Source organism: Podarcis gaigeae (genome assembly GCF_964106915.1).
Source record: "Podarcis gaigeae genome assembly, chromosome: 11".
Lineage (NCBI taxonomy): Eukaryota > Metazoa > Chordata > Lepidosauria > Squamata > Lacertidae > Podarcis > Podarcis gaigeae.
Window position 1 is genome coordinate 3,785,089 of NC_139687.1, and position 18,864 is coordinate 3,803,952.

Here is an 18,864-nt window from a genome sequence, read left to right on the forward strand (position 1 = left end):
GAGCTAATGACTGGTGCCTTTCCTGGTGAAAGTCTGCCCTGAGTTTCTCCTGTGACAAATCACTGAGTCTATTAACTATAAGTTGCTTAAACCACTTGATCTGTGAAAATGCCTTTGAGTTGTATAAACACCATTGTTCTTAGTACTGATATGCAATTAGCTGATAGCTGCAGAAAAGATGAAACATTTGTGCTGTTCCAAGAAATTACTGCAAAACATCAAACAGTTAATGCCTAAAGCTGATTTTGACAAATCATAGTAACTAGCACTGCCGACAGTAAAGCAATCTTAGTCCATTAAATTGTGTGAGTTTCAGACATTTAATCCCTGGCTGGGGAATCTGTATCCGCCCCTCCCCCAAGTGTTGATAGGTTACAATACCCAACAACCATGGCTATTAGCAGAGGTTGATGAGAGTTGGAGTCCAACAACATCTGGAAGGCTTTGCTGCTGCTCATTTAATCAATTAACAGTGCAATCCTATACATGTCTACTCAGAAGTAAAGTCCACTGTTTTCATTGAGGCTTACTCCCATTTAAATGTGTGTAGGATAACAGACTACATTTGCTCATGAGTAAAAACAATATATCAAAAGCAAATAAATCTTACTTTCTTTATGGCATGTGTGCTATAACTAGATCATCTTAGAAGATACATTTCTTTCTATGTGATAGGCTAGGAGTGCCCCTTCTAAAGACAGTAGTTGCCACCTGCCATTTTTAAAGTGCTAAAATTAAAAAGAATATTTTTAGCTAAGAAGTCTGCTGCCCACTTAACCGGAGGCTCATTTTTAGTCTTTCAAAATCAGTTAATGTAATTGAATGACTGATGGAACACTGCAATCTTCATATCTGACTTGAAATCATTACTGTAGTGAAAGCAGTGCATTCTGCTGCAGCTTTATACATGATACTCAGAATCTGTCTTCATTTCTGAACACACAGCTGAGTTGACAGCTGAAGCCCTAGAGTGAGAATCACTTTCCCACTGCTAAACCTTCCTAAAAATAATATAGAAAATGCACATTTCATCACTCTGCATGCTACTTTACCTTCCCAGTTTAATTCATTTCCATGCCCAGCATATTCAAAAGAATCTGCTTCATCTGGTGTGTCCAGGTCATCTACATTGATGTCAATTTCATCCGGAGTGTCTAGGTTATCATCAGAAAGGACAGATCCTTCACTTTGGTCCAAAGAGAGATTGATATTCGGAGCTGTGAGTTTTATCCTTCTGGGGTTGGAACCATTGATATCTAGAGAATTGGGAGGTTCTGAATAAGTGTAAAGATAAAATAATCTCTGTTTTAGATAAAAACTATTATGTTGAATCACATTTAAATAGTTCCGTCTCAGCCAACCATATGGAACTATAATATTTCCATCAAAATTTTGAAAAAAAATGACCATATAATAAAAATGTACGTAAAGAAATTACATTCACACATCCAAGGATTTAAATTTATATCAAAGGACGAAAGAGGGGGGGGGGGGGAATAGAGGAGATGGTATTACAGCAAAGACAGTGTGTTGTGATTAGCATAGATAAATAGCTAGATGGGCCTTTCAGGACTGATCTAGTACGTCTCTGTCATTTTCTGGAGCCCTGCAAATCTTATCTGGAATCCTGGGCTACTGCTGTCTAGACCTACCCTACACATCTGTGCTGTGTGGAGTAAATGTGTTGAGGAATGGGCCCTAGTATGTCAAAGTCTTCTTTCCTAGCCACCACATTTTAGGCAGCAATTTGAACTGCATTGTTTTGACTGCTATATGTTAATCTGGAGGGCAACTGTAAACTGTAGACAAATTTAGCAAGAAAGTGCAGAGTAGCTAATTATCACATGAGCTCATTCCTGATGACACCAAAGCACAGGAGAGTGTGCTGCAAATTATAATCTTTTGTCAAGAGAACCATTGAATTAGCTAAATAAAGCAAAGCTCACACATTTTTCTTCTAACACAGGAATGATCTCGTGGCAGCACACCAACATGCTTCTCACTGAATTAACAAAATGTTTGGAAAAGGAGGAGGATCAAAAAAATAATTAAAAGGTTGTCTTACCAGGTCTCATCTCTGTAGCACTGGAGTCTAGCATAGTCTCATTAGAAGGGATATCCATTCCAACATCCTCCGATATCAATCTGAAGCACACACAGAAAAATAAACAAGCAAATATCTTAGGGTTTTGTATTAGAGCCATCATAGTGCATTAGGTGAAGATCTACCTATTCTGCTTTCATTGGACAAAACAGAGAAATGTTAGGGATATGTAGCTTTCACTGAGTTTTAATCTGTGTTAGAGAATTAACGCTATGGGGGTATGTATGTATGTATGTATGTATGTATGTATGTATTTATTTATTTATGGTTAATGTATATCCCACCCTTCCTCCCAAAGGAGTACAGGGAAGCAGACACACCAGTGATTAAAAATACAATTACAAATAAAATAAGAACATATTTCAAACATTTTAAAATGATTAAAACAGTTTGAAACAACTAAACCTGTTAAAACATTTAAAAACAATTAAACATGTCAAATAATCACATACTCTCAGGGCTAATAATTTCAAGGCTGCAAATAACAGTATCTTTGAGCCATCAAATGCCTGGGAAAACTGGATTGTTTTAAAATTCATCCTAAAGGTAATAAGAATGATCAAGTTTGGAGTTTCAATGAGAATTATGCTGCCTCTCAGAATTAACATTTCAGTGTGAAAACTGGTTTGTCTCAAATGGGTCTTTTCATGATTCTTCAGACAATGAGAAAGCAAAGAATCCAGTCCTGAAGTGCAGAATGTACACTTCACTTTGTACGACTGAGCAAGAAAACAAGTGGGAATCCCAGACTCCTGGCCAGAGCAGAGAAAGAGACTTCTCTTCCCTTCACCCCAGCTCTTTCTTTCTCAACTAGGTAAGACATGGCTTGGAGAAAGGAGGATATCTATTTCATCCTCAGATGTGCTAGTAATAAGGAAACCACTGACAAACCATACCAATAAAGATGAGATCTGGATAATTATGCACTAATAATAGCAAAAGGAAAATAAATAATGGTGTGATCATTATTGTGTTTTGACTGCATGACAGAATAAGGAGTAAATAAGAGAATTAATTATGCACTTTTTAGAAAGACATAGTCAAAAGTCCCATTTCCCATCCAGCTTACGGTTTGGAAACATAAACATTGCTCTTAAAACAAAACAAGAGATGAAGTTTAGAACAATTAGATATTTCCTTGTAAGTTACTTTCTCATGATATTACCATGTACAGGAGGCAACCATTTTGCACATCCAATTGATGTGCGACTGCCAACACATGTCTCATTTTCAGCCTCAGAATGGGGAAAGGTGGAATGGAGGGGTGGAAGGGGTGGAATGGGCTGACCCATGTCTGCTGGTGCACACAAGGACCCCGGAATGCAACCCCTGCACAAACGGGGAGTTGCCAGTATTTCAGATCCGGGCCAAAGCCTTTTGAAGGAGATGAATCCCTGTTCTTCTAAGTATGTGATCAACCCCTTAGATAGGAATAAGTTTCACTGAACTCAATTGGACTTGATTTTGAGTAGATGTTTTTAGATGACACTGCAAGTATCCAGAGCTCCGGAATGATAAATTAGGCTTACAGGCTTACTGAAACAAAAACCAGAGTATTTTTTTCAAATATAAATTGTAGCCATTTTTCATCAAATAAAGTACTGGGTTGTTTTTGTTTGTGTGTTTTTCACAGAACCATCTAGCATCTTTAACTTTTACATTTTCCATGCTCCTCTGGATTCTTTTAAGGAGATTTTCATTTTATTACCCATGTTGTCTTGTTATTCAAAGCTTTCTTCTGGTTTTGATTTCCCTTCTAACTATAGAAGATGATTGATAACGTGAGCACAAAATAATGTTTAAAAACACCATGAAGGAGAAAAGGGTATCTGCCCTAAGAAGAAGATTATGACACCAGGGCTTGTAATGTAAATCATCCTGAAGTTAGGGCAATTGCAATCAATGGTCATCAATAACCAAAGTCCATTTATTTCATTGTAGAACTATGAAATACAACCCTAGAATTTTTAAGTGTAAAGATGACTGAAGATGACTGTACTTGAAGTTTATATAATTATGATCTCCCCAAAAGAGTAAACAGAAAGAAATTACAGCAAAACTCAAAGTGATCTTAAAATAAAGGTTCCTACATCAAGTATTATGGTATTAGGGAGCACATCCACATTTAGGCAGCCCTAACAGAGCTCTTTCTGTTCACTGCCTAATTGGGGGGGGGGGGCGCGACTAACAGCATATGCATATATTTTAACCAACATAAGGGAGTAATGCCAGAGGCAATGTTTAACAGAGACCATGTTGTTACTGCTTCTGAAGTATGCTTGACTCTATTTTTTCAAGCTTCCAGGATCCTTTTGGACAAGACTCATGATGATTTTGACCTACCTATCGTGCCTTAAACTTGACTATCTATGTACCATAGATCCAGTTACAGATAGGTAGCCGTGTTGGTCTGCCATAGTCAAAACAAAAAAAAATCCTTCCAGTAGCACCTTAAAGACCAACTAAGTCAGTTCTTGGTATGAGCTTTCGTGTGCATGCACACTTCTTCAGATACCATAGATTTCATCATAACTTCTAAAGCCAAGCAAAACTATCTGCTTGATAATGTTGCTCAAGTGCCAAGTAAAAATGGTTGTTCCTCTTCCCTGGAATCCCTTTCCTACTGAGATTACCAAAAGTTGGTTTCTAGTAGTTAAGCTAATGCCATACCAAGGGCTACAGCGCTTTGAACTATTAGATGGGCTATACGTCAAAATAGCTGAAAACTATTCTAGGACGGCATTTGTAGCTTGTTGCCCCGAAATGGAAACCAGCAGCTGCATACCCTCCAAGTGTCCCGATTTTCCAGGGACAGTCCTGGAATTATGAAAGCCATACTGGCTGCTGATTTGATCCTGTAATGTTCCTATTTCCACTGCCAGTGCCGAGCTCAGGGAGGATGTTGGGGCCCTTGTCCCAAGTGATGGTGGGTTGTCTCAGGGCGGTGGAGGGGGGTGTTCTGGGTCCCATTGGTGTAGCGGTGGAGGCGGAACTTGCCCTGATAGAAAATGCTCTGCGAGGAGAAGGGGGGAAATGGGCAGTGGAGGAGGGTCAGTTGGGGGAAGAGTGAGAAATGTCCCTATTTTCATCTTTGTTAAAGGGTATGCAGCTGGTTTTATTACCTGAAAAGAATGGGACAATGACAGGGATCAGGCAGCATTTAGGTGTTTGCATACAAGAGATCTTTCACCTGTCACACTTAGGTTAATCGTGTTGAGTTTCCACTCGGCCACATTGTCAGCTCTCAGCTATTCTGTCCATGGGTGCTGAGATACAACGACACTTCAACTCTCTAAATTGTCCTGAGAAATACTCTGGCAGCCTTGAAGGTAAGAATAATATTCTACAAATTCTAAAGAGAGTGACATACAACTACAAACTCTAACACTGTGTCTGGTGTAAGATCCTACATAGATTTCTTAGAGTGCAACACTATACATATCTGTTCAGAAGTAAGTCCCACTGTGTTCAATTGGGAATTGCTGCCTTGATTTTGTTGTTGTTGTTGTTGTTGTCTTTCTAGGCACATTTACTTGGGAGTAATCTTAATGGAACACAGTGCAGCTTATTTCTGAGAAAGCATGCATAGGGTTGTTCTGTCATTCTCTTTGGTAGGGCCATATTTATCCCTGTACCCAGAAAGCTCCAATGGAATGACTTTAGGAATAAACTAGACAATTTCCCCCCCATTAAAAAACCACCCATGCAAAATCTTCTGCTCTTCTAATCGTATCATAGGCTTACTGTTACCAACATTTAGTAGAAGTATTTCTGTATGTTGCATATTGAATCATTTACAGTATTAACAAAGAGGTGGGTCATCTTGGTAGTATACTTTGCTATAAAGAACTAATAAGAAACCCCATTAATGTATGAGCGTGAGACACACCTGGGAATAAGCCCAAGTTATCTCAATGGGATTTACTTTTGAGTAGGCATGCATAGGATCACAGTGGTAGCTGATCACCTTATCACAGACTTTCAGAAATACTTTTGCAGAGTCAATCAGGAATATGCTATATAGACAACCCCAAACAGCTGCAACAGCAATGACAAGATGTGGAAATAGAGCAACTAAAGAAAAAAGAACATCTCTGACAGCAATAGACCACGAACAAGAAACAGAAATAGGAAAATATTCATTTACAATTAGAGGCCATGCATGTTAATATTTATCAGCCCAAGCTGCTATAATGTGCATGGAAGATTTCAAAAGCTTCCCCGGCTCCTGCTTAAGACAGTTTATGAACAATCTTTCTTCTTGAACCAAGGAACTTCTATATATTTCAGCTTAAAAGGTACATGTGGCAGAAACATATATATATGTCCAAAATCTTCTAGAGACAGCATGATTTGCACTGAGTTAGTTGAGAAAGGAATGTTCCCAGCCGACCACTGAAGCAGAACATGGGTCAGGGTTACCTGCTTTGCAACCTGACACAAAAATACCCAGGGAACCACTTCACAGACAATTTCTGTGAGCAATTTTGTAGAGAAAACAAAATCAGTTCCTGGCACTGGGAAAGATTCCTGCCTGAAACTCTGGAGCCATGACCACTCAGTGAGCCAGATCTGCCAGTGGTCTCTATAGGCAGTTCCCTGTGTTTCCCTGTGACTCCATTTATTTCAATAAGCAGTTGAAAGTTTTAAAACAAACAAATATTTGCAACTGAAATGTACTCCTATGGAAACGTAGTTCCCACTCGAGTCTGGGGAATGCTGGGTAGAAAGCAACTAAGTCATCTTCCTCCCACACATAATTCTTAGTTCAAAATGTTGGGTGCTGCTATGTTTTCCTGAACATGTGGGCAGGGCAGTTGTGTTGCTCAAGGACATAACCAGCATTGTGGGAAGGTTCCTCCACTGCTATGCAGACAACACATACAACTTTTTTAAAAAAAGAAAGAAATTATGCCAGCTTGTCTGTGGAAGAAGCCATTACTTTTACTTACAGCTGTAAGTAAAAAGTAGAGACAGGTGACTTGAGAAAGCTGATTAATTGTACAGCCTCCAAGGAGTTAAATTTCTCTAGACACATTCTGCAGCATTTGATAAGCTCACCTTGGCCTTCTTGCAGCTTAATTAGCAAAGCATAATTAAGATAACCGATGTAGAGAAGGCCTTGTCTTCTGTTTGTTGGTATTTAATTTGCAGTACAGCAATCTGTTTGTACATCCACAGTGAGATGCCTAGATAGTCCTTCTTTCTCTGCAGCAACATGTTTTAATTATCCATAATATGTGCAGTACAAAATGGTGTATAAATATTGACAAATAATTTTCACAACCACAGCTGAAGGAGAGAATTGCATGATTAATCATTGTGGTTATTTCTGTTTTACTGATGATCTAGAAGCATCTATTAGAGGTCATAAAGGAAGTTTCTGCCATGATGATGTCAGAATTCAGTGCTTCTACTAATCAGAAATACCACTTGGCAATTTATAGCTGATGGCTGACTATCAGTATATTTAGTATTTCAGGAAAACATTTCACTGCAATTTCAAGCAGAGGTGTGTGTTTCTTATAACACATGGGACACTGCCCCACCAACCTCAGTCGGTTCCCAGATCCCAGTCAAAGGGGCCCCGGCTGTGAGCTTCCTCCCCCTTCGTCTCTGCTTTGCCCTTGTAGAACTAATCAGGGAAGAGGACAGGGACAAACGAAGGATTGGTTGGCTCCACCAGCCTCTGGGTTCTGCTCCAACCACTCTTGGTCTCCCTGCCTTCTTCCACTCTACCATTCCCAAAGGGCACCAGCCATCGCTGACACTGTGGCCAAAACATTTTGTATTCAGGGCACTTTTGCTTCCAGTACTGTATAAAGGAATGAATAGAATGATAGCAAAAAGCATCTCAGATGAACATGCAGCTGCCAACCACCTGGCAAGACTGAGCCTGAAGCAGCAAATGACAATCTTGAACATTTTCTCTTTTATTCTGTACCACGTCAGGGCTAAAATAGTCTCAAATTAAGAATGTATCTGAAGAAGTGTGCATGCACACGAAAGCTCATACCAAGAACTGACTTAGTTGGTCTTTAAGGTGCTACTGGAAGGAATTTTTTTTTTTGTTTCAAATTAAGAAGTGAGCATTTCCATCTCAGCCCCACGCCAGTTAAGATTTGACTCTTGTAGCAAATATAATCATTACTGTCAACTGAAATGTTTTACTTCTATTACTCCAAGTTTGAAGTATTTTACTATCCTTGTCATCTTAATTTACCCTATACTGTAATACAGTAGATTTGCAATAGGTTTACCCAGTGCATTTTTTCTTTAAAAATGTTTAGGGGTACTCTCATTTTGACTCAAGAAAATCATCATTCTATAGTTCAAATCAGGAAAAATAAATACAGTAAATGGACAAAAGTACAAAGAGTCAGAAAATGTTTAGGGGTATGCGTACCCCTGCGCACTCGCAGAAAAAAACACTGGGTCTATCATTCACAGGTATATATAGATGAGAAGCTAAGCTAAGGGTGTGTTCACATTACAGCCCTTAAGCACAGCGAATTGGTGTTAAGCTGGTTTTAGAAACAATACATCAAATAGTAGTATGTTATAACAAAGTACAGGATAGATAGGCATTTTGGAAAACATCATGTGGACACGTACGGTATTTTAAAAGCCAGCACTAGAAACGCAGTGAGTGCACGGTAAATGGGAGTGTGAACACAGTCAGAGTGGAAAGACTGTGATGTTCCCAGTGAATATGGTGCATTCTGAAAAAGTGCTATAATGCCTACTCAAAAGAAATCGTAATAAATTTAGTTTGTTTACTCCCAGGTAAGTAGGGTTAGGATTTCAGCCTAGTTAGTCACACTTACAGTTTAGGCTAGAAATAGCAGAGTAGGCTGTTATCTATACAGTATTAACAGAATTCAGCACTTTTTGATACTCATGCCACCCTAGGATTGAGTTCTATCACACTGACAGCATGGGAAAAAAGAAGCTTGATTTTGCAGCATATTGATATCTGTGATGTGACATGTTAGCAATCATGTATTGCAGATGCCTCCTTGCTCTTTTTATATCTTTAAGTGTGAGATAAAAATTATGATCTTCCCCCCAACTTATTATTCTATACATTGCTAGCCCATCTCAGCAGTAATATGCAATTTTCTACTAATCTCTATCCTCCTACCTCTTTTCACTTTCCCTTGTAGTCACAATATTTCTCACTGCTGTTGGATTTTTGTTAAGGTATTGGGGATTCCTTGTTTAATGTTACCTTGTGTTTTGTACTGGAGCTGCCACTTCCATGCCTCTAGAGCTCATGTTGGTTTGGGAAAATCCATACAAATAATAAATGAATCATGGGGCTTGGACCAATTATGTGGTTCTTTCCCCTACTTGTATCATTCATCCTTTGAGGTTGGGTGACATTGACATGGGAAGGAACCATGACTAACTGATATGGTTCTTCCTTACAGGTACCAGCAGAGTAGTATGAGATACAACCAGGTGACAGCTGCTCCAATAACATAACGTTATAGATTTGTGGGGGGGGGGGTCCCCCCTAAACCCTAGGAATGAATAAATGCTAGGATTTGGATTAATTGGGATATGGATTAAAACATAAACTGCAGAGCTGTGGCAGACAGAGAATTCCTGGGCTGGTTTATGCAAACCAACCTGGCCCAGCTATGGCTATCAAGAGAACAATAGAGGGCCATTAACAATACAAGGGAACTTCCCTCTTGCCCCCAGGTGTGAAGAGACTGGAGATTTGGAATGCTGCCAGGGTAACTGCTGGGGTGGTGGTGAGATCCATCTTGGAGAGGGAGGCAGTAGGATGCCTGTGCTACTGCTTCTTGAACTGACCATGCCATAAGGTCTGGACTCTGTCCATGCAGGCCGAAGGTGTAAATAGGTGAATAAACCATATTTCTTAAAGCACAACAGTCTCCACCATGTCTTCTATTCTCCAAAGGGACACGAACCCTGTGCCTGAGACCCCATGGACCATTGCTACCGCTTGGCAGAAAGAGGGGCAGGCACCTGACTTTTGTAACACTGGTGTCAGAAGTGGGATCTGTTTCCTGGAGAGAAGGCCTAGGAGTGACGTGCGCCTGAAGTAAAAAATGGTGGGAGGAGAACCAACAACCCTAGAGCTGGAGAGAAAACTAGCAGAGACAGAAAAGGCAGTGGCACTTTGGCAGCAGTCCATGCTCCTGTGCAGGCAGCTGGTGCTGGAGGACAAGCAATGGTGCAGTGAATTAAACCTGCGAAAGGAGTGTGTGTGGCACAGTCAAGGGAAGCAAGATGCGACTCCAGATGAGGTGAGGAAAGCAACAACATTCCTCGAGCAACTCACCTTGGTGGACCAACAGAGGCGTAAGCATGTGAACAAGCAGTTCAATGAACTAGACCAACTGATAGACTATTGCAACGGGATTCTCTTTGGGGGGAGAAAAGTGTAATGCTGTGAAAGGGGAGTGCCCTGCTGGGAGATGAGAAGCTACAGGGGTCTAGAAGTGACCTGGATGTCCAGCTGCCAGGCACCCAAGAAGAAGGGGTTGCCAGAGATGTCAAAATCGTGGATGGGCAGTTGAAGGGCTCGTGCTGTGGGGAGTTGCAGTCTGTTGGTGAATGCAACGGAGAAAAGGATAAGCTGGCTGGAGTGGGAGAGCAGTCAGCTCCAGCTGAGCTGAAGTTGTGCCTGAGGAAATGGGAGAGGAACCCACGCCTGAGAGAAAGGCACTGGATGCTAGTTTACCCATGGAAGACGTGTAGCTTCCTGTGTGCTCAGGGAGAAGAGGGTGGCTGCTGATGCCTTTGGGGGTCTTCCATTCTCCAAAGGGACACAGACCCTGTGTGTGTGTCTGGGACCCAGGGCTCTTGCCACCGCCTGGCAGAGAGAGGGGCAGGCACCCAACTTTTGTGACAATATGAATTGCCCATAGTATCTCCTCCCTGCTGTGTCCTTTTTGTCCAATGCTGATGCTTCAGAGGAAGGAAATAACATCTGAAACCACAGGGGACAGAACCCGATTCCTTTAGGCTCACTTAAGCAAAACCTGTTGCTCAGTAAAATCTGTCTTTATAAGAACCTATCATTAAAAGCTAATGGTCCATCTTGCCCAGTAATATCAACCCTGACTGAGAGCAGCTTGCCAGCGTCCCAGGCAGAGGTCCCAGTCACATGAGTTAGGTTTATTTAGCTGGAACAAAGAATGTGCACTGACACTGAGCAATGCTCATTCTCTCATAAATGATATTCTTTCTTTGAGGGTTGAAAATAAAGTGAGGGTACAAAGGAAGAAAAAAACCACACAAATAAATTGAAACTATGCTAGTTAAGAATTGGTGCAACACTTTCCTTTGATAGGGTGAAACAGTGGCTATGAAAATAAACTTTTAAGTTGGTTCTAAGCCAACAATTTTGCAAGAAGGGGCATGTAAAGCTACTATACACAAGCAAAATTTTTAACAGAGGTGAGCCACAGAGGGCCTGAGATGCTGTGAGCTATTAGTAAGGTTATAACAGATAAGTTCATTACTGTCAAAAGAATGTTAGTTTGACTAGATGAAATGGGTAGTACCAAATAGTGACTGTGTATAATACACTATGCAATTAAAATACTCCCCCAAAGAACTGTAGTTTACCCCTCAGAGAGCTACCACTCCCAGCACCGTCAATAAACGATAGCTCCCAGGTTACTTTGGGAAAGCCATGTACTTCAAACACATGACATGTATGCAGCCATAGAGGATGGCAGCAGTACCTGAGACACAACCAATCAGCTGCCGAGAAACTTACAGGAATTCAATCACTGGCAAATGGCAAAGTTATTCAGAGTCTGCTGAAATACATAAGCAAAACATTTGGAGCGAGCCTCATATCTAAAGTTAAATCATACCTCATATGCAATGTAAAGAATCTCAGTGGCAGTTTAAGAACACATTTACTAAAACTGGATTTTTACATAGTTAGGGCTCTGACTTGTAAGAATGCCCTGGTTGGAGAATCTCCTGAACTCTAAAAAGAGAAAACTTATACCTTAAGTGGTTTGTATTCCTAGCCCCAGCTTCTCAGTACTGGAAGAGTTTAGGCAGATTGTTAGATGGCCCAACAAACAAAACAAAACTTCTTTGTTCTGCAGACCAAGAAATTTCTGTGGCTGATGCTGCAACTCAAGAGCTGCCTCTCAAGAGCTACTCTGTATATCTGATGGATGGCATATCAACACTATGCAGAGGGATCAAATTAATTCACAGAACCCAGCTAAAATGTATAGCTTTGGAAAGGTCTTTTGAGATTTTCGAGTTTCCCATGGGAGTGCTAGCTCAGCCTTCTTCATCTGCTTATGAGTAATATAATCACATGTGATATAATCACAGATTCTTTTCCTGGAAATACCTTTTTTGTTTTGGAGCTTCCTATGGGAGAAATTAACTCAACCCCATTCACTGAAGACTAAATACATGTAACTGAAACAACTGTATATTTTCTCCCTGTTTATGCTTGTTTTCATATCCCTTTCCTTCCTCTCTGGTCTCTGCTGTATCTTGCTTTCTCATTCTTTGAAAAGCACCATGTACATAAATTACATAATCATCACCTAAAGCACTTAATATCCCATATTAAGTTTTTTCACATTCTAGGGTTGGGCAGGGGTAGGTTATAGTTCATTTCCTTGTTCTAATTCATGTGAATGCATGCAAATTTTAAATTGCCTAGTAAATCATTGTTGACTGAGGGAGGAAAGGTGAAGTGAATGCCTGATGCAATCAACAAAATTATTGTCAGGGAAGTTAAAATGCTTATTCATTTTCTACAAATCCATTTGTAATACCTATGCAAGTGAGGAAACAATTGTTTGGATGGGTAAGGTGTACAGTGATTTACTGCTGGAGGTTCCACATACCTTCCCACAGTAGGGCTTGAGTCACACATAAGAGCCCTGCTGGTTCAGGCTGAAGGACCATCTAGTCTAGCCTTCTGTTCTCACAACATCCAACCAGATGCCTCTGGGAAGCCTGCAAGCGTGACCTGCGCACCACAGCACTCTCCCCACCTGGGATTCCCAGCACCTGGTATCCCTAGCTCAGTATAGAAGTAACTGCAGCATTATTTTGGTATTAAATTGCTGCTAAGACGTTTAGCAATACTTGACTGCTTTCCCCCCTAAGATGGTCAAAAAAGATACTGTGAAGGAAAATACAAAAACGTCAGTTCTGAAAGCGTTGGATAGAGTGTGCTTTTCAAAGGCAGCACTGAAATAAAGTATGAAGATGGCAGAACTTTTGTTAACCTGTGAATAAACTGCCATTGTTTGAAAGGGAAACATGAATGCAACCTATCATCTATCACAGGGTGGCCTCAGTCCTATTTATTCCCCCCCCACATACACAGACACTGTCATGACAATGACAATAGCATGGTCTCCAAAATATTTTATTTCAACAAATCTTTCACAGCTAGCTGCATATGTATCACCCTGCTTAAAAAATAAAAGAAAAAACAAAGGGTATATGGTGGCATTACTATGATGTGGAGGCGTTAATACTAAGCATTATCATATCCATATTTACTACTATGTTTTACTTTGTTCAGGAAAGTGTGAATAGGATTGCAGTATTAATCATATGAACAATATTTTAGTAATACTGTATGTCTGCAATAATATTTATGAGTTTCAGCCAGGAACAAAACTTTGCACTAGGCATAAAAGAATAATAAGCAAATTAGGACTCCATGCTGAATTGCCTATACTGGCTTATACTGTCCACAGTATTGTTCTGTTTTCACTTAGATTTTAGGAACCTTTTTGAATGCTATTGTTTGAACTTTTTTATTTTCTATGAAGACAGCATAGATACTTTTATTATACTGAGCAGCATAATTCTTTTATAAATAAAAGCTGAAGAAAATAGAGGATAGGATGCCCTGGGCTATATTGATTTAATAGGCTGTTGATACAAGCCGTTAAGTGTTGGTTGTATGTGGAAATCCAAAAATTAGGTTGAGAATATGCATGGGAAAGCCCTAAAATGGGAAAGTAGGTGTGTTAATATTGGCCGGTGGGAGGAGGGGAAGGAAGTGAGTTGAGCCCATTGCAAAAGGAATTGATGTCAGAATCTGGTGCACTAACTGCCCTAACCAGTGAAATTGTCTTAGCAACAGCATTTTCAGTGGCTATAAGTGGGTCAAGTTGGGATTTACCAAAGCCAAAAATGCAAAGGCTGCAGAAGTCTGAATGCGAGAGGAGAGCTTTGAAGAGAGGGAGCTCAGTGAATTGAAGGGAAGGGCAGCATCTTTTGGAGGAATCAGCTAGAAGAGTACTGTGATTTTTAAAAAAAGAATGTAGAAGACCAAGCTGCCTCATTGGGGTCACAAGGTGATTAGCAGCAGCCATATAAAAAGGTGTAACTATATAGACTTTTTGGACTTCCTATAACACTACACTGAAGATTAGATCAGCCTTTGCCAACCTGGTGCCCTCCAGAACTACAACTGTCATCAGCCCCAGACAGCATGGAAGACAGCACTGATCACTGGAAGATGGAAGTTCCTATTATCTTTGCAGTAAGAATGAAAACATGAGGGGAAATGAGGGAGAAAGCTATTGTGGCTGAGAAGATACGTCAAATTGAGATTCCTAAAGAGGGTTCATTTCATGTTGCATTGCCACAACAGCTACAGGATTGTTCACAGTGTTCTCTCAGGGAAGATTGTTATTTATCATTTTACTAACTGCTTTATAAGCTTCATGATGTAAGACATTACAACTACCGCTTTACAGACTAAGAATGAGAGAAAGACCCAAAACATAGATTCCTGATTCCGAGCCTAACATTATATCCAAACACATTAACTTCACGTGGCTTAAAAAGGCATAATACTGACCTGCTTACCTCACACCCCATTTACAACTCTGCTTCATAGGAATTTATAACCATCAGATTAATCACATGCACAACATCTCCCTTTACACTTATACTTTAAAGACTTCATATTTTAAACCCTCCACACCTCGAAGTAGTTTCTCACAGGAATTTTTCCATCTTATTTAGCTGACAGTTAAAGTAGCAGCAATTCTGGCTATCATTTCAAAAGTGCTCATAAGAAAGACTTTCCAAGCTTTGCATTCCTGTTCATTGTCCACTTGACACCCAATTCTCTCTTGAAAAATTACAGTATCTTTCTTTTCTTTTTTTAACCCGAATAATCCAGGAGGATGCTTGAAGAAAAAAGTGTCATATGCTTCATTTCAGATCAAAAGATCAAAGACAGGGCAGCTGTGTCTGCCTACCGGGCTACAAGGCAGAAGGGATCGCAAATAACGCTCCCTTGGTTAAGGAGGCTTTTAGCCCCCTCAGACAGGGGCAGCGCCTTGATTCTCTCCCCAGCCCCTTCTTCGGAAAGCTATGCAGAAATGACAATAGTGAAGAGCCTTAAGCAATTAAAGGCACAGGAAAGTTTTGTTCCCTAATTGCACAAAACGCATCCACTTCCTGGCATGACAAGTCCATCAAATGCATGTACAGTTCCCTTCATAAAAAGATGTGACGGAATTAAGGCACAGCTGCCTATTTTCTTCCTGTAATGAGGCAGTGGACGCTTTGCATCCTGCTGACAAATATTCTTTCCCCCCTTCTCTACCCACCCTTGCAATGCTGCAACAATAGAGCTTTTAAGTAGAAAAAGCACATTCCTTGTCAATCTCTCAGTACGAAAACCAATGTGCTTACCTTCTAGAAGCTTAGAAGGCTAGTTTCCAATGTGAAAATAAAAAAAGGATGCTTTAATACTTTGCTTCAGCATCTCCCTTCTATAGCAGCTTAGTAGCAATACAGATCTCCACCATTTTTCTGGTCACATGACTAGTGGTACTTCTAAATAAGGATGATCACCTGCCTCTGGATACCCTGATGTATATACCAGAAGCGACAGCAGCTCTGAGAAGCACTAGAATTCATCTGCAAATTATGATAATTTAATGGCCCCTGTGGAGTTGTGTCAAGCTCGGAATATATATGCATATATATCCCCCCACACATGCATAATTATATCCACATTTACTAAGAAAATCAGTGACAGAGCTTGAAAAACTCTGCTCTTTTTATCCAGAGATGAAGTAAAAATCTACGGTGAGAGAAAGATAAAAGCAGCAAACTTCTAATCAATAGCCCAAACCCAATTTTTCAAGGTAGTATGAGACATAATTATTTTGACATGCTCAGTGAAAGCATTTTAGCAGTTAAGTTGTGGTGCAGAGTTGAGCAGCACAAGTTACATAGCATTTGTATTTTTCATACTCTGCATGAAAAAGAATTCTATGGAAAATTCTGTGGGGTGTGCTGGTGGGGTAAACGTCAAACTATCAATGTACTAGATTATGCTAGCTCAGGCTGCACTTTGGGGAGTAGGGAATAAAATCCAAATGTACCCCATTATCCTGGATCCATCCCTCAGACAGCTGAGGACCCCAAAATCATAGCCATCTTTTTTGGGCCATGACTGTCCTGTCTAGGTTATTTTTTTACGATATATCAGTGATAACTACAGTGTATCAAGGGTATGAATGTTCACATTGAACCTCAACTTGAAAGAACTTGAACACACAAAACTTAAATGCATTAAACTCTAATTAAACTCAAGTATGAGCAAGGTCACTCCACAGATATGATGGCAAAGCCAACGCTCTTGGATGTGAGGGTCTGATTCTAGATCTGCTTCCTTCACAGTAAAAGACGGCAACGTTTTTGCTTGCCCCTTCTTCTTGCTGTCAAGCAGGGACAATAACATAGCACTTGTGAGGCAGGAATGACCCCCAAAGTTCCTTGTCCATCCGTCTTGCCGAACTGGTCACCTTCATGTTTCCTCTTTAAAGCACAATCCCAGCTAGCCATTACATATTGCACCAGGCTACTGCTGTTGACTTCCTCATCCAAGCCCAGGCAACTATTTACCGTATTTTTCACTCTATAGGACACACTGGACGATAAGACGCACCTAGTTTGGGGGGGAGGAAACAAGAAGAAAAAAATTCTGAACCCCAGAAGTCAGAACAGCAAGAGGGATCTGGCTTATGGGATAGCCTCTTGCTATGCTGGCTTCGGGGACAGCCTTGAAAGCCTCCGCAGGGCAGCGGGGTGAAGGCACCACAGTGCCCTGAAGAGGCTTTGCGCAGCTAACCCCAAGCTAGAACAGCGAGGTGGAGTGCTGCGCAGCGCTCCGTCTCCCTGTTCTGGCTTTGGGCTTAGCCGCGCAGCCTGCATTCACTCCATAAGATGCACACACATTTCCCCTTACTTTTTAGAAGGGAAAAAGTGGATCCCATAGAGCGGAAAATAATTACACTGTTCCAGGCTGTCAAGTCCTCCAGCATTTCACAATGGAGACCAGGAACACCCAGACAAGTGGATCTGGACAGGTCTAAAAGTAGAGCCCAGTGGACCAGGTACTTGAGTAATAATTAAGAATGAAGTGCATTTCCTTCAGCACTGATTAAACACATGGGCTATCACCCAACAACTCAAGTTAGAGGTCAGAGTGTGTGACAAAGGGGAGCTACACTTAGCAGGATATTTGGGAAACAGTGCCTGGGTTTTTGGAATGAATATATATACTGCCACATTGCAGGCAAGAATTTAGCAACAATAGTATTTAGCATTTGGACACAATTCTTACAGCAGCTTTTTTAAATAGGTAAGTATGATTCTAGCTATGTTGCAGACGGGGTTGGGGTTGAGAGGTGGCAAGTTGTCCAAGGCTACTTACTGCTTCATGACATGGCAAGATTTGATTTAGGAACTTCTGGATGCCAATACTTGCTAGCCATTCTGAAGCTGATAGAAAGATAGGAAGCAATGAGTCAGAGCACTGGCCCATTTAGCTCAGTCTACACTGACTAGCAGCAGCCTTCAAGGGTTTTAGGCAGGGGACATTCCCAGCCTGACCTGGACATGCCTAAGATCAAGACTGGGAACTTCTGCATGTAAGGCAGGTGCTCGTGCTGAGCTATGGCCTTTCCCCTCCATGGCAAGGTGAGATTTGATCCAAGGTCCTGACTTCCCAATTTGTAAGTCAGGTGGTTAGCTACCACACGGCACCAAGTTGCACAACAGTTTCTTTCAAATAAATTTGTTACAAACAAACAAAATTTATCATGTCAAGGAGGAAAGTTGTGTAAACAGTTGCTCTGCACACACATTGCCTCCCTGCCAATCTAACATCATGGTGTTTGTTTTTTGCAAATAATAGGGTTACACCTTTGTTAGGAGCAACTAAAAAGTCACGAAACAATCAGCAAACCTTCCACAATTTTCATGTGAATTAACTAATTTTGTAATGAAAGATCAAAATCTGTTCTCAAAGGATAGTATGGCAGTGTGGTTATATGTATTGTTTTGGGGTATCAGATGACAAAGGAGGACTGTAGGAATGCAAAAAATTACATTTAAGCCCTGGAAAGCTTTAACGCTTCACATTTATCAGCAGTGAAAGACTGGCTTCCATGAAAACTGTACTTTCATTTTGGTGGCTGTGTGTGTTCCCAGAACCAGCTCCTATGCTGTCTCCCATGCAAATGACAAAGACAGCAACTGTTACCAACACTGCAAGCTTTCCTCTTACAAGAGCTTGTGTACCTGCGTGCTGCCTTTTGTCAAAATCACCAAACATATATGCTAAAGAGGGAAACAGCAACCACTTCAATTCAATGCTTCACATGAACCTTCTCATTTCTCATAGAGGAAGAACAGAGTTTTGCCAGCAGTATAAGGAGTGAAGCATTTATTTATTTATTTAT

The 18,864-nt window shown here is 40.7% G+C and overlaps 1 protein-coding gene across 1 annotated transcript in view; it reads right to left on the reverse strand.

Moving 5' to 3' along the window:
* Positions 1-18,864, reverse strand: part of PRUNE2 (prune homolog 2 with BCH domain) — a 138,206-nt gene that overhangs the window by 27,262 nt on the left and 92,080 nt on the right. The window contains 2 exon segments of the mRNA XM_083701852.1: positions 1,053-1,274; positions 2,066-2,145. Of these exon segments, the coding sequence (XP_083557978.1) occupies positions 1,053-1,274; positions 2,066-2,145 (302 nt within the window).